This window comes from Chiloscyllium plagiosum, unplaced genomic scaffold, assembly GCF_037043375.1.
Source record: "Chiloscyllium plagiosum isolate Xiang-an unplaced genomic scaffold, Cpla_swu_hap1 HiC_scaffold_4, whole genome shotgun sequence".
Classification (NCBI taxonomy): Eukaryota; Metazoa; Chordata; class Chondrichthyes; order Orectolobiformes; family Hemiscylliidae; genus Chiloscyllium; species Chiloscyllium plagiosum.
The window spans coordinates 113,814,878-113,831,371 of record NW_028270142.1 but is presented as its reverse complement, the minus strand read 5'-3'; the positions used below and the strand labels follow the sequence as shown (position 1 = coordinate 113,831,371).

The following is a 16,494-nucleotide window of genomic DNA, read 5'->3' as shown; positions in this document are numbered from 1 at the left end:
CACGTAATTACTTATCACCTAGAAAATTGGCATGGTTCTGATGTGGATTCTTATCTATATTGCCATTATAACTACTTTCCTATCAAATAATCTGGGCCATTCTTTCTAAAGACCTCACTTCCAAGGTTAACCTGGTTGGCCTGTAGTTGCTGAGTATATCTTTGCATTTTTTTTTTAGAAGCAGGAAGTAACAACTACATTTTTTTTTTCTCTCTGGTATCACCTGAATCGAGGGAAAGCTCAAATTATGGCTTTACAATTTTCCACGATCACTTTCCTCCATGTCCTTGGCTACATCTGATCAGGACCTGGTGTTTTATCTACTTTAAATACAGACAGAATATGCTGAGGACACTCCTTACTTTCAAATAACTGAACTGTTACCTCTTTTACCATGACCTCTACCATATAGTTTTTCTTGGTAAAGATCTATGTAAAGTATTTATTTAATACCTTAACTACCTTAAACTTCCACGCAAAAAATCCATTTTTTTAGTCCCTCATTAGCCCTGCTGCTGCTTTGACGCCATTGAAAAACTTTGGATTCCCTTATGTTCCTGTTAGTCTGTTCTCGTTCTCTTTACTTTTTCAGTTATCCTTTGAATCTTCTATATTCACTGTGGTTCTCTGCTGTATTATCAACTTGACTTCTATTATAATAGTATTTTTTCTTTAAGGTTTGGATTCTGTCATCCAGGGAACTCAAGATCCTTATTTATTTTTCCTACCTCTCCCTTCACAGGAATATTCCTTTACCGTAGTAGTGTTATCTCCACTTTTAAAGTAATCTCCTTATTTATTTACTGTTTTCCCTTCCAACCTTCCAACCTTTGCATTAATATTAGAAACAAGGGATAACTGTTAGGTGAAAACCAAAAATACTGTGTATATTTCATTGGAACAGACGATTAAAGAAGACATAGTGAATGTTTTTACGTCTAACAATATAAGAGGGTAAATTGTAAAAAATACTGCTATTGGTTTGCAGGTGCCTCACCATTTTATTTTAGTCAGGGCAAAAGCTTGCCTGCAATGTTAGGAATTTGAAATGTTATTAATATTTTAGTCCTGAGATATATTCAGGGAATACTGGTTCTATTCCAGCTTCATTTGGTGATGGAGAAATGAATAATTGCATTTGTTTTCAAATTATCTAAAGGTCTTGATTAGGTTCCATCTCGTAACCCTCCCCTGAATATCCACAATTTATATAAATTACATAAACCAGTTGCTCAGTTTTGAGTGTCCTTTTATTCTATATATAATTAGCATCCAAATTCCTCAAGGCAGCATTCCACATTCCTTTTCTTTCTATAAGCCATCTGCACCAAGGAATCAAATTTTCTCATGTAATGACTTTCACCTGCCCATTATTTATGTAATTTGATCATTCTTGGAAGTTGTAAATGCCAAACAAATCCGAACTAACTTAGTTGTAACAGGAATCTACAGTTTGTTCAGCCTGATGTACAGAAATCTGTCCTGGCCTGTCAACATTTCTGAAGTTTGAGTCATTCTTAGTCACGTATAAGTGGTGCATATTTAGAATCTGTGTGAATTTAACATGGTGATATAAATTAGCCTTCTATTTCCAACTCTTCCTTTCCTTGTGTCAAGAATATTAAGATAACTTACACTATTCTTTTGAAAGTGGTGAAAAATGCAAAGAAGCAACTTATGTGAAAACATGATTTGGAGATGCCAGTGTTGGACTGGGGTGTACAAAATTTAAAAATCACACAACACCAGGCAATAGTCCAACAGGTTTAATTGGAAGCACACTAGCTTTCGGAGCACTGCTCCTTCATCAGGTGGTTGTGTGACTATAACCTGATGTTGTGTGATTTTTAACTATGTGAAAACAGTGCTTAAATATGTTAAAAGTGTAGTGTCGACAGCTGGCCATCCAATTATTAGAATAATGATATACCTATGATAATGCTGAAGATTGGTCAGTTTACACAGGATGAGTTGTGAAGAAGAGTTTTTAAAATTCGTTGTTTCTTTGTAAGTGAAGTTAAAGGGACCTAACTGATTTTCTAAGGCTTTGAAGTTGAGCAGTGAAACATGTGCGCCAATTGCTTGATTGGAGTAGCACATGTTTAGTTTATGGCCTACATGTTTTGTAATATAACTTTATTTCAGAAATTAAAGTTGTAAATGTGGAAAAACAGGACAGCTGCTTTGGAAATTTTGTGTAAATCCAGTTCAAACCAGTGGAGGTTTGGTTTAACCTGTATTTATCTTGCAAATTCAGAGTTGATGAAAATTATTGACATTACGTGTTTTTTTTGGGAAAACCAGAGTGTTTGTTTATTCTTAAACCTAAAGTCAGCTATACTGAGAAAGCGAGTTGTAAATTCCATTGATAATATAAATTATAATCCTAGGGTAAATCGAGAATGTAAGTCATCAGGCTAGGTTACATCTGTCTTTAACATCATCTATGTCTCTAGCGATTGTGATGGTGTTTAGTTCCTGCCCGTTATTCTTGAATATTAACAGGTTATTAAAAATACCTTCTAGCATAAAGATTGATACAAAGTATATGTTTAACTCTTCTGCTATCTCTTTGTTTCCCAAAACTATTTCCCCAAATTCATTTTCTGAAATCCCTGTGTTCAATTTGACCCCTCACTTTTTTTTGTATTTAAAGAATGTTGTTTTGTTGGTTTTTATATTCTTTGTTAGTTTGCCTTCGCGGTTTATTTTCTTCATTATTATCTTTTTAATCCTCCCTTGGTGAATTCTGAATTTATCGCATTCTGGCCTAGCACTGACTTTTGCCTCCTTAGATGCTTTTTCTTTTAACTTTTATACTTCCCTTAATAACCTTGGTTAGCCATGGTTGATTCACCTCAGTCTTGGAATCCTTCCACTTTACTGGGATATATTTTGCTTAGAGTTGTGAGTTACTTCCTTAAATGGCTGCCATTGCTTGCTTACTGTCTTTTCTTCTCCTCTATCTACCCTGTCCAGTTCACCTAACTCTATTCTCATTTCATTGTAATTCTCTTTATTAAGTCAGCTCCTCTAAGATAGCAGGGGGAGCTGGAATAGAAAAAAAATAGTATAACACTCTCCTGTGCTGACGCTAACACACACCCTAGCGTCTTTTCGGATCCTGTAAAGTCCCTGTCCAAAGGCTGTAAGTTAAGGATGTATAACTTGTACTTTTGTCTCCTTTTTGTTTACTGCAATGCAGAGAGAGGGAAGGAGAAGGACATTTGTATATGATACATAGCTTTATGGTGACATTTGTATCATATACAAATGCCACCATAAAACTATGTAAAGTGGCATGAAGTTCCTAATGTTTTCAGATAATTGCCGAGTCGCGCACCAATTTTGCACATGTGGGTGCAGTCCTCCACCTAGTGGTGATGTTGGCCACAAACATTGCTTGAGCACTAATGTTCCCAGCAGGATTATATGTTTGATAATGTGGACCAAGTAGAGAATCAGAATTATTGCAGTTGAAAAGTCTTGGGTCAACCCTTTTTGTGAACTGTGCAGACAGAGGTCCCCGTTACATCACTTTATGTAGGTTTTTATAGAATATGTGTGAACATTCCACCCAAGCAGTCCATCCTGCATTTCTTCTCTCTTTCTCTTTGTCGTGTCTTCCTTTTCCTTGTGGATAAGGAAATAGGAGCCTCTATCAGCATAACCCTTAAGCAACATGTGACCTTATTTTTATTACTAAAATGTGATGCCTCACGTGTGCATTGAAATTTATTTGCTAATTTTATTCTCATTCTGCAACTTATTAATCTTTTTATAATCTGTTTGATTCCTTTGCAGCACAGACTATGGTCTGTCTGTTATTTGTTCTGACCATCTCAATGCACTGCCTCTCTTCTGTGTCATGAGCACAAACGACCAAAGTTGGACTTGATTATGATCGCAAGTTTTTGAATCCAAAGTAGTAATGTGTGTATATTTGTAAACAAAAGTACTCCCATCTCGGATTCTTGTGGGGTCTCCCTTTCCACCTTCTGCCATTCTAAGCAGAAAACCATGATTACTTATCTCTGCTGTCTGTCTTTCAGCCAGTCACTGTCTATTTTGCTTGTTGGCCTTTGGATGACCTTGTGTGAGAATAGTACTGAAGGCCTTTTGGAAATCTTTATAATTACATCTATTCATTATCCTTGCCTGCTAACTTCAAAAAGTTCAATGCCTTTGGTCAAGCAAGTCTTTCCCATTTCAAATCTGTACTGACTATTCATATAAGTTTGAATTTGAATTTTTTTCCCCTCTTAAGGATTCTATAACATTTCACTATTTCTAATGTTCAGAAAACTGTTGCTTAACATGTTTTGTGTTCTTTCTTAAATATATATATTAATGGTAGCTACTTTCCAGTTTTCATTTCACCTTTGCCTAATCAGTGGTGAAATATGTGCTATACTACTTGTATCTCTTCCCCAGATTGTATTTGATTGCTTTAAAGCAATCTGTCCAATCCATGGCTTTTAGCAACTTTAAAGGATCATTATTATTTCTCCTGTTTTTATTATACTTGTGATTATCCTCCTTGTCTCCCTGGTAAATATTGGAGCAAGCTGATCATTTTTTGAACTGCCTGCTTACCCGTTAGCAGCTCTAATCCTTTTCTGACTCCTTTTTGATCACGTTGCTGTAGACTATAATTTTTCTTGCATACATTGATAATTTTCATAGTTCTTTGTTCTTTTAAACACTTGTCTAATCTCTGCTTTCTCCCTTGTGTTCTCCCCCCACTCCATGTCGTTTTGTATCTCTTTCCTTATTCTAATTTTTTTTCTATAGATCATGATGTCTTTGTGCTGCTTAAACATTTTTCTTGGGCTTTGAATATCATTTTAAACATTTTCCATTTTTCTTTTATGATCATTTGCCATTATTGTTCATTTTGTTTTGCCAACTCCTGTTCAGAACTTGTCAGCATTCCTCCAATTCAAAACCTGGCCATTTGTTACTGTCCATCATTGGTAAGGGTCCAGAAGTTGCCTCAGCGCCAAGCTCTAAATTCCTTTCACATACCTCTCTACCACTATCTTACTTCCTGCTTTGAAACACATGTCCTTTTCTAAGCTCTGGTAATCTAATCTAGTATTCTTGTGTTACTCTGTTCCACAATGCTCCTGTCAAAGCCTCTGTATCAATTATGTTTTTCACTATCGTTATCTTTAAGCTTATTGTGGTCACTGTTGCAAAGATGTTCTCCTACTTTAATTATTTAACTGAAGAATTCATCTGGCACTAGTTCCAGGAGTGAATCTCTGTTAAACTTCTAATATACTGGTTTCGGAAGAATTTTATATACATGGTAGTAACTTTATTAAAATTTAAAAAAAGCTGCAGACTAAGAAAAACAAAATACTGGGCAAACTCAACAGGTCTGGCAGTACCTGTGGAGAGAGAAAAACAGTTAACATTTCAAGTTCAGTGCCTCAGTTCTTGCCCTGTTGCTTCAAGACCTCTGTTTTAATTTTTGAATCCAATTTAATTTTTAATACTGTTTGTCCTTATTTTATTTTTTAACTATCTTTAAATTTACATGTTAACAAGCATGGAATCATGGTGGGGAAGTTTGGAAGCTGGTTTCAAAATGGTGGAAGATAGTGTGCTACATGAGGCTGAGTGGGTGCAACTACAGAGTTTGGTCGATAAAGGTTGGTACACGTGTAAAGGAAGGCTGAGACAGGAGAAAAAGCACATCATGCCTGATATATAATTGGCTTAGTTACAATCTTTATTTGAAATTAATGAAAATATTGTAGATAGCAGTCCCTCAAAGTAGTTTACACTACCTGAAAGGAGGAATGGGATGGAATCTGAAGTTGATTTTGTTTGGAAGGCCTTAATTTGCAGAGTTGGCTTTATGAGAGCTGCGCAGATGTTCAAAGGAACAAATGGAAAGAATTGTGTGAAATACAATGTCTCAATTGTCAGCTGCAAATAAAGCATAATTGTAACTGAGCATGTACTGACGCAGTATCATTGATACCATCCAGAGCTATTAAATATCCACTGGTAAAAATCCCAATCCAGGTTATACTTTTAGGAGTGCATATTTATTGGAACTTTAATTCTAGGAATTATAATGCAAAAGTCTAGGTTATAATTGTAATACACTCAAGATCCACATCCTCAGGATTGAGGTTGTACCGTATTTCAGGTCTGATGCTTCGATGGGGTCAAAAAGACTTGGAGTACAGGAATAAATCAGTGTGCAAATAATTAAATGGTTAAATCTGGAACCTAGCTGAATTATCCGATAAGTTTGATTATGGTTTAACAAAATCTTTTAAAACATGGCCCATTCTTTTTAAAAAAAACTCTGGTTTTCAGATTAAATTTGGTTTTGTCAGCAATGATAAATGTATTAGTAAAACTTCCCTGTACCAGGATGTTTGTGTGACGATAGTTTGTAGAGTTTATATTTTTAAGAGATACTTGTATGCAATTGCTCAATAATGAGCAAAGCCAAGTGTCTCTGACCAGTGGCACTACCATTATAGCTCTCCAGCTGCTTCAGAACAGACTTTTAATAATTTCATTGAAGTGATTCAGAGGAATGGTTCTCAATCTTTTTTAATTGAAGGGGTCCATTTTCAAATGAATTAGTAATCAATGGTTTCCATCAAGAGTAAAATATTCTCCATATGGAGGTGATGCACACAAATTTAATAATATGGATTTAAGGAAACCAGTTTTCACTTCCATCTGTCAGTGAGAGGGGTGTGCCTGCTGCTTAATGCAGTCGGTCTAACCTTGTTTGCTCTCCTCCTCGATGAAATAGGCAGCCCATTCTGTGCAGTGTTTGTGGTGCTGCAATCTGCGCTCTCTTTTCATTTCACATTATTTTGCAGACCCTCGAGAATTAATTCCAGGACATCATTTTGGGAACCATAATTTTTAAAGGAGATATATCTAAATATCAGTGAAGTTTAAAACCTTATTCTTAAAAATGAGCTAAATTTTTTCCTTTTTGTTACAAAAAAAACTTGGAAAACTTTGCAAAAGACTGAGGAGCTCTTAGCTTGTCTCGTTTCTTACTGTATAGCTCTGACTGCTTGCGATTAATAATTGGTTCTTAAGATTACACGTCAACTCCATTATGTCCAGAAGAATGTTGAAGTACACACCCAACCATACTTTTGTGCATTCACTGTGGGATGTGGTGTTGGTGGCTGGGCCAGCATTTATTGCCCAACCCTAGTTGCTCTTGAGATCATAAGGACCAGTGAACATTTCATCTGATGGCTTAATTGGAAGATATGGATTGCAATTTATCCAAACTGTGCAGTAACTGGAGAATTAAATTGTACATTGCTGCTGCCAAGTTGTGTGATGGTATGTTTTAGTGCCAGGATCCGAGTGTTAAAAACCAAAGTGTTTCTTAACTTGAGAATTGAATTATAAAGCACTATGTTTGACTTTTTATTCTTTATACATGCAATTGTACTAATCTCTTACTATTTGATGTCCCTTATAACATTTGCCTTCAAGTACTAATTAACCATTTGTTCAGAAATTGATTTGTGCTTCAATAACTAACTAATAAATTCATTACTTCTGAGATGTACATTAAGAAGCAAGACAAGCTCATGAAGTTATTAGTAGCAGGACATTTAGGAATCATAATACAATTAGGCAGAATCAGCAGTTGAAGGGAAATTTTAAAATTCTTTGAGGATTATACCGAGCAAGATGAAGTAAGGATAACCAGAAGACATTGTGAGATATTGTATTCTAGATTCCCTCAGTAACTCACTCACAAGTACTTTACGTTTCCCACTTACAAGCATTTTATGTCTATTCATAACTCCGCTACCAGCCCACTCACAAGCGAACAATGCATTCCCGTTTCATTCATTCGTAACTCCCTACTATAACATTTTCTTTCATTTTATTCATAAAATCGTGGTTCTATAGTATATTTTACTATCATAAGATCAAATTTAAAACCATTTTTTCTAATCGATACAACCCTGTCAATTCCATTACTGCATTTTCACACCTTACCAGCCCTCAGTACCTTCTGAATAAGTGTAGCATAAAGAATAATACCATTCTCGCCATCATATCTCCACGAAATGTTAGAATATTCATCAGCCCTTATCAACCATCTCCTGGACCTGAATAGATTACAGAACACCAAACAGTTTCCCTAATTAGTATGTACTTGTTAAATGCCTTTTAACTGGGCTGTTGTCCCTTTAAGAAACTAACTGTCAAAACATCTCTTAAATGAAATTGCATTAATGAATAAAAGTCCCATGGGCAAATAGTAAACCAGTCTCGATCCATCTGTAGTAATCAGTTTAATATCCTTTTATTCTTTTAAGTACAATTGCTAATTTATTTAGAGTATATAGGCCTAGTATTTGTACTAATATTTACTAACTTAACAGACAAAAGGACTAACACCTCTTAATTATGCAAGCAGACTGGACAAATGCTCTTAATTCCATCAGAAGTAGCAGCCAGCAGTTAGCATGTTAACTCATCTGTCTCCTAGGACAGAAGCCCCTCGAACCTTTGTGTATTATAGATAAGAAATGTAACACCATAGAAATTGAATTTTAATAAACGTGAGAACTATGCATAAAGGGGCTTTTCTAAGAACTGTATTTTGGGATTCTATTGCCGCTTCAAATTTGTGCTACTTGCAGTTGCTGAGTAAAGTAAGGTATTTTCATCACTGATTTTAGTCTTCATTTGAACATTGTCCCACGATGTAGAGTAATTGAATTTACAAAAGACATTTGATGAGGTACCACATGAATGGTTACTATACGAAATGAGAGCACATGGTGTTAGGGAATGCATTAGCATGAACAGAGGAAGAACCAGTGTGAATAAGTTAGTCATTTTCAGGTCAACATAAAAATAGCTATAGGAGTGCCACAGAATTCAATAATTATAAGACATAGGAACCGAAGTAGGCCATTAAGTTTGCTGTTGTTCAATGAAATCATGGCTAACCTGATGATCCTCGACCCTCCACTTTCCTGCCTTTTCCTCAACTCTTGTCTCCTTTACTGCTAAAAAAAATCTTTTCCTTGAACGTACAATAACTGAGCCTCAACAGCACTCTGCAATTTTTTAAACTACAGATTCACGAACCTCTGAAGGAATAAATTCTTCTTTATCTCTGTCTAAATGTGTGACCTCGCATTCTGAGATTATGCTTTCTGCTCCTAGAGTCTCCTGCTGGAGAAATAATTGTTCTGCATTCTAAGTGTCAAGTCCCCTAAGAATTTTCTCTGGTTCAATGACAGTCTTCTAAATTCCAATGTGTACAGGCCTAACTTAGTCAGTTCTGCTATAACACGGGAGTTCCGTTCTCATGCAATCCTGTTATAACAAAATTGTGTAATAGCGGTACCATTTAAACTAATGGGGCTGGAATTTCATTACAACCGATACACACTTTAAAACTTTGTACTTTAGAAATAGTGTCCCCAATTCATCAATCATGTTTTAGTGAATTAGTATTAATGAAAGGTGTATTACAGCAAAACAACCTGTACTTGACATCTCTCCATAAAATAGTCCTTCCATACTTGTAATTAGCCTAATGAACCTTCTCCATAAGGACTCTAATGCCATTTTTTCTTTCCCATATGAGACCCAAAGTGGTTCATGGTATTTCAGTTGTAGTCAAACTAGTGTATTGTGTAGTGTAAGCTAGACCTCACTACTTTTATATTATCTCGTTCCTTTTGAAATAATGCTCCATTTGCCTTTCCTATTATCTACTGAACTTTTATATGCAAACTGTAAAGAGTTTGATATCAAAACGGTCATCAGTCAAGCAGAGTAAATGTGAAATTATAGGGACCTGAGTGAACTCCAGACGGCAAGTCTACAAACCTTGCAATCTGTTATCCTCTACAGTCACAAGACCTAGATTGCATACATTCGGCAGCAGAAATAGCTCAATGCTTTTCACCTTTTGTTTTCAATATATTCTCTGCAACTCTTGGGCAGTGTTTCCAACTGCCAGATCCTGAAGTAATTTCATCAGCATGTGCACATTGCTTTGTCAACCATGTCTACACTGGCTCACAACATTGATAGATGGATAATGCTGTAAGCCAAGACCATATGTACTGTAAACTGGCAACTGGATCATGATCACCTTGGCATGAATCCTTTCGGTACAAGGGCACCTACAAGTGATGTATGAAGATAATGACTCCTGGAGGCTGAGTGTACCGAAGGACATTGGGAGAAATGTACAGGAACAAAAAGGTCAATTGACTAAGAAGAGGGCCCAAAGAGAAAGTTGAATTGTACAGTACCATGGTAGGGACTGTCATGCCAAAGTGGAGCTGCAGAATTACACCAGATGTTCAATGTAGTTAATCACCAAAGTATAAACTGTTATGATTTAGATTCCCTACAGTATGGAAACAGGCCATTTGGCCCAACAAGTCCACCTCTGAAGAGCAACCCACCCAGACCCATTCCCCTACCCTATATTTACTCCTGACTTATGCACCTAACACTATGGGCAATTTAGCATAGCCTATTCACCTAATATGCACATCTTTGGATTGTGGGAGGAAACCCACACAGACACTGGGAGTTTTCACAAACTCGACACAGTCGCCCAAGATGGGAATTGAACCTAGGTTCCTGGTGCTGTGAGGTAGCAGTGCTAACCACTGAGCCACCATGCTGCCCCATCACTTTATTGAGGTGGCAGTCTTCCATCAACTGAGTGGTCAAATAAGTTGATATATGAAATGGGAAAATTTTAAGTTTGTCCTTTTTTGGTATCTTAAAAAAAAAGAATATTCTTTGAATGTTGGGAGGTTGGGACATGGTTGTTGACAGAATAAAATGGATGTCTTTGTATGTGCTCACACAAAACGTTGGTATACAGATCTGTCAAGTAATTAGGCAGGTAAATGGCAGACAAATTGGCATTTATTGCTAGGGGTAGAGAGGAAAAAACAGAAATCTAGCATTAATGAAATAAGGCATTATTGGGATCATATCTACCATGCTATATTTAATTTTGGTCTCGTTATGTAAGGATGGATGCTATTGTATTGGAAGCAGTTCAGCAAAGATGCATTTGGCTAATACCTGGCATAATTATAAAATGAGGTGTCAGCTTGATGAAGCTATGAAAAAGGATTATTTGCACCAAGAGTGTGGTGCTGGAAAAGCACAACAGGTCAGGCAGCATCAGAGGAGCTGGAGAATCGATGTTTCAGGCATAAGCCCTTTGTCAGGTATGAGGCTTGGGGGTTGGGGCTGAGAGATAAATGGGAGGGGGCGTGGGGTTGTGGGGGGAGGTAGGTGGATGAAGGTGAGGGAGAAGGTGATAGGTCAGAGGGAGCAGTGATGGATAGGTCTCGAGGGCGGTGCCGAGTTGGAGGCTGGAACTGGGATAATGGAGGAGGGGAAATGAGGAACTGTTGAAATCCACATTTATCCCATGTGGTTGGAGGGTCCCAAGGCAGAATATGAGGTGTTTCTCCTCCAGGCGTTGGTTGGTAACGGTTTGGCAGTGGAGGAGGCCCAGGACCTGCATGTCCTTGATCTAGAGGGCATAGGTTTAGTGTGAGAGGGGAAAGATGTAAAAGAGACCTAAGAGGCAACATTTTCAGTCAGCGGGTGGTACTTGTATGGAATGAGCTGCCAGAGGAAGTAGTGGAGGCTAGTACAGTTGCAACATTTAAAAGGCATCCTGATGGATATATGAATAGGAAGGGTTTGGAGGGATGCTGGCAGGTGGTCTTGGTGCTGGCAGGTGGGACTAGATTGTGTTGGGATATCTGGTCAGCATGGACAAGTTGGACCGAAGGGTCTGTTTCTATGCTGTACATCTCTATGACTCTATGACCTATACAACGTATTAAGGACAATGGGTACCAATAAGCACAGTCCACCAATTCCTACTTAACAGACCTAAACGATAAGACACAACACGCCCAGCGATTCTAGCCACACCGCCTTATGTTAAAGACATTTAGGAGATGATGACCAGATCATTCCGGCCCCTAGGCGTCATGGTAGCCCACAAACCTGCCACCACACTGAAATATCTCCTGTTGAATCTATAGGACTCCGTACTAACAACCAGTAGAAGGAACATCATATACAAAATACTCTGCAAGGACAGCAACAAACATTACATTGGCTAGACAGGTAGGAAACTAGCCATTAGTATACATGTGCCCCAACTATCACTGGTATCCATACACATAGATGAAGAAGGACATCAGTTTAACTGGTACAATACGTCCATCCGAGGACAGGCTAAACAAAGACATGCACGGGAATTCCTAGAGAACTGGCATTCAAACTGGAACTCCATTAACAAACTTATCAATTTGGACCCCATTTACCAACCTCTCAGAAAAAGAACTGGAAGTGCTATCACCCACCACAACAGACCAAGATAGATAAATAGCAAGCGGGACAGAACACCACCGCTTCATCGGAGGTTCACTGATGATGTTACCTAGCATAGTGATGAAACGTCTGCGAACAAATTTAACAGCTCAGCGAGCAAACTTACAACCTAATTTATTGTCATGCTTTCCTTTCAATTAACTTTTGTATAGCAAGAATAATATACATGATTTAATGTGGTATTTACCTTGGAGATATTTTTCAGTAAATTGGAATGGGTCATAGAGTGGTGATGGCATTAGTTAGTTGAGCTGCACCTTTTTTGTTTCAGGCCACTTTTTAACCAAAATTTTCCATTGACAGCTGATGTTTTGAGTACTTTTGTTTTATTTTCGGCTGCACAACTGAATTTCTTTACTTATATTGCAGAGACTTGAAGGCAGGGAACATTCTTCTCGGGGAGGAAGGCTCAGTACAAATTGCAGGTAATTTACGAGTTAATGAAGAATTATGAATTTTTGGTGCATCAAATAGCTAGTGGTGAAATAACTGCTATGGATATTACAAAAAGGTAAAAAGCTTGACCTTGGATTTGATTTTGTGGCAAATTTAAGGAAATGTCAATGATATGTGCATGTACATACCTGGAGTTGAGCATGCTTTTGATAGTAGAATAGTTCATCTATAAATGGAGCTCTAACTGAAGCATTTGTTATATTTTGAACTCCGTTACTTAAATAACATTGTACGATGTTTGTAGTTTGTAACCCTATATCTGCTCAATTAGCATCTCACACAGTGAGAACACAAAAAGCTGAAAACTCATTGGGTCAGGCAGCACTTGTGGAGAAAATGTGTTAATAATATTTTATGTTGATGACCTTTCATCAGAACAAAATTGACATTTTGTGTGTCCATTTGGTAATGTATAGCAGGGCATATTGTGGGAATCAGTGCTCCTGAGAGCCTATGAGTTGTCAGGTGAGAGCTTCTACTCCGAGTTTCTACACTGAACCAAAGACCAGCATTTCTCCATGGATGAGCAGCAATGCCCTAAGTCACTATCTCATTCATAAGTTCAATGGAGCACTGGCCGGTTCCTGCTCTGGCAGGAGGTGATGCCATGCAATTAGAGATTTGAAAGTATGTCTTTTATCCACAATCCCAAATAATATGGATATTGAATGCCATTTGACTTATTGAAGATTTTTGAGGTGATGGTGTGGGTATTTTACGAGGAAGTCAAATCGACTGAAGTTGCCTTCGTTTGAACCTATTTTGAACCTATCTGAACCTCCTTTTGAAAAGGTGTTGAATTAATATAATTAGAATCTGCTTCCTTGGGTTAAGCATAGCCAATAGCTATCTGAAGACAATGCCTCCTGTGCATTCAGGACTTTTGCGTTCTTGATGCATCCTTGAGGCTCAACTTGCTTAGAATGTTTGCTGTGTTATTTATCCTTATTGAAAATATTCCCTAACTTAAATTCTCAATGTTGAAGAATGCTTGCAGTCAAATTCCTCTACAAATGAAGAATAACTTATGGCTACAGCTGAAAACTCTGACTCTTCCACAGAAAAATAACAAAAATTTGCAAAGAAGCCACAATTTTAATTCACATCACATGTGTTTAAGTTGTGAGATTATTGTGGAATGAACTAAATTGGGTTTAGACTGACATCCTTAGTTACATTGATCTCCTGAGAGGCCAAGATGATCATTCATTCAGGACTTGCGGCTGTACAGGACATTGGTTAGGCCACTATTGGAATATTGCGTGCAATTCTGGTCTCCTTCCTATTGGAAAGATGTTGTGAAACTTGAAAGAGTTCAGAAAAGATTTACAAGAATGTTGCCAGGGTTAGAGGATCTGAGCTATAAGGAGAGGCTGAACAGGCTGAGGCTGTTTTCCCAGGCGGAGGCTGAGGGGTGACCTTGGAGGTTTACAAAATTGAGTGGCATGGGTAGGGAAAGAGGGATAGGGATAAATAGGGAAAGTCTTTTCCCTGGAGGGGGAGTCCAGAAGTAGAGGGCATAGGGTGAGGGTGAGAGGGGAAAGATATAAGAGACCTAAGGGGCAACTTTTTCACAGAGTATTCAACTTTTTCCAGTCAAGGTACGGGTATGGAATGGGCTGCCGGAGGAAGTGGTGGAGGCTGGTACAATTGCAACATTTAAAAGGCATTTGGAAGGGTATATGAATAGGAAGGGTTTGGAGGGATATGGGCCGGGTGCTGGCAGGTGGGACTAGTTTGGGTTGGGATATCTGGTTGGCATGGACTGGTTGGACCGAAGGGTCTGCTGTACATCTCTATAGCTTCCTCCTCTTAGAGTTTTGGTTACTGTTGAGATATACTTGCATTTATTCACTATTTTGCATTTAATTCAGGGCAGATATTTTAAGCCTGTTTTATATATTCTGTGGGACCCGTGTATGTTGCATCAACAATTAATATCTTGAATATTGACTGCTTTGGATTTGTACATTGTTGGAGAAAACCAAGTTTTTTGTTTTAATGTTCACTTTGCCATTGAGCACTCATGCAGTGTGATCTAGCCTGAACAAACAGAAAATGTTAAAATGTTTTCTATTTCAAATACCAATTTAGCTCTGTTTGCAACATTTTCTATTACACTTTTTGTCTCACCTGAATGTGGAAAAACCATGTGCTATATTGCTTACTGAGGTAGAAGAATATGTGCATGTGTGTATTTGACTTAATGTTGTGGAAGCCCAATGTTAGGTCAGGCTTTTTAATGCATTGTTAGGATTAAATTAGATCAAAAGAATGATGTTTTTGGAGATTAATTGTCATTCAATGTATTGATAATAACACAAGCCATACTGCTCGTGGCCTTCAAACGCATTGACATCCCTCTAAAGGCAGAATCAGCTTTGCCTATTTGGTTTCCTACTTGTATTATTTGAATGTACAGCACTGCCATTCACCTATTTTGGCAGCAACTGTCAGTACATTACATATCATTTAATTAAATTTCTGGTCTCCCAGTGCAGTTATACTTCTCAACATCATTGTGAGGGATCTTATACATATGAGATTAATTGCTACATAGAACTGTAATTTAGTCAGTCTGTATTACAGTAAGTAACAAGCAACTACAGATTAACTTTTATTTTAATAAAGCTTTTTTATTGCATTTCCTTTTAATTTCCCAAACAGTGTGCTGCAATTTGAAAATACTTCTATTATACAATGCTGGTTAATTAAAATGAGTTAAATTTTAAGCATAGCACATTATCAGGTTTAGTTGTTGGGCCCATTTGCAATGTTAGTTTGATGCTTTATTTTTCTCCTTTCAAATTCTGAACGGACTTTTTTTTTAAGGATAGGCCATTGTTCGATTACAGTTCTGCCAGTCAATCTTGAGTTCTAATTTAGAGGGCGTAGATGAATTCTCACCATTAAAATTGTATTTCCCAATTATTTTTACTCCATTAATTACTGTCCTTTCTCCACAGCTAGCCTAAACTCCAATAATTGCAAATCCCATTCCCCTACTGGCATGTGATCCACTTGACTTGTACTATGAAATCACACCCATCAGTATCTCCTTTCTTGGTGGACTACAAACACACCAACCTAAAAGATTCACCCAAACATGCTCAGCAAATTCTACCTGTCTCTGCTGTTTACAATATTACCAGCCTAGTATGCAAGATAATTTAAGATTCCCCATTATAGCATCTCTGTAGTTTTCATTTTATATCATGTATTTTTAGCAAACTTTTCCTCTAACATTGCCTGTCCAACAGTCCGACCAGGGGTCAGAATGTGACCCATAGGGGTTGTGCATGAGCCTGCTGGACTTTGTCCAAGGCACAGGTGGTTCTGAAACAAGTAGAGGATGCTGGAAAACTAAAACCTTAAAGAGGCATAGCAACTTGAAACTTTTAGATTAAATTCCCTACAGTGAGGAAACCAGCCCTTCAGCCCAAGAAATCCACGCTGACCCTCCGAAGAGTAACCCACCCAGATTCATTTCCCCACACTTACCCCTGACTAATGCACCTTACACAGTTGGCAATTTAGCATGGCCAATTCACCTGACCTGCACATCTTTGGATTGTGGCAGGAAACCGGAGCACCCAGAGGAAACCAACA

General features: G+C 37.7%; 1 protein-coding gene across 2 annotated transcripts in view; it reads left to right on the top strand.

Annotated features, from left to right (window-relative positions):
• Positions 1-16,494, top strand: part of LOC122548925 (serine/threonine-protein kinase OSR1) — a 182,298-nt gene that overhangs the window by 78,571 nt on the left and 87,233 nt on the right. For both annotated transcript variants that reach the window (XM_043687910.2, XM_043687911.2), the window contains exon 5: positions 12,799-12,854. In XM_043687910.2, coding sequence (XP_043543845.1) covers positions 12,799-12,854 — 56 coding nt within the window. The remainder of the gene's footprint in view (positions 1-12,798; positions 12,855-16,494) is intronic.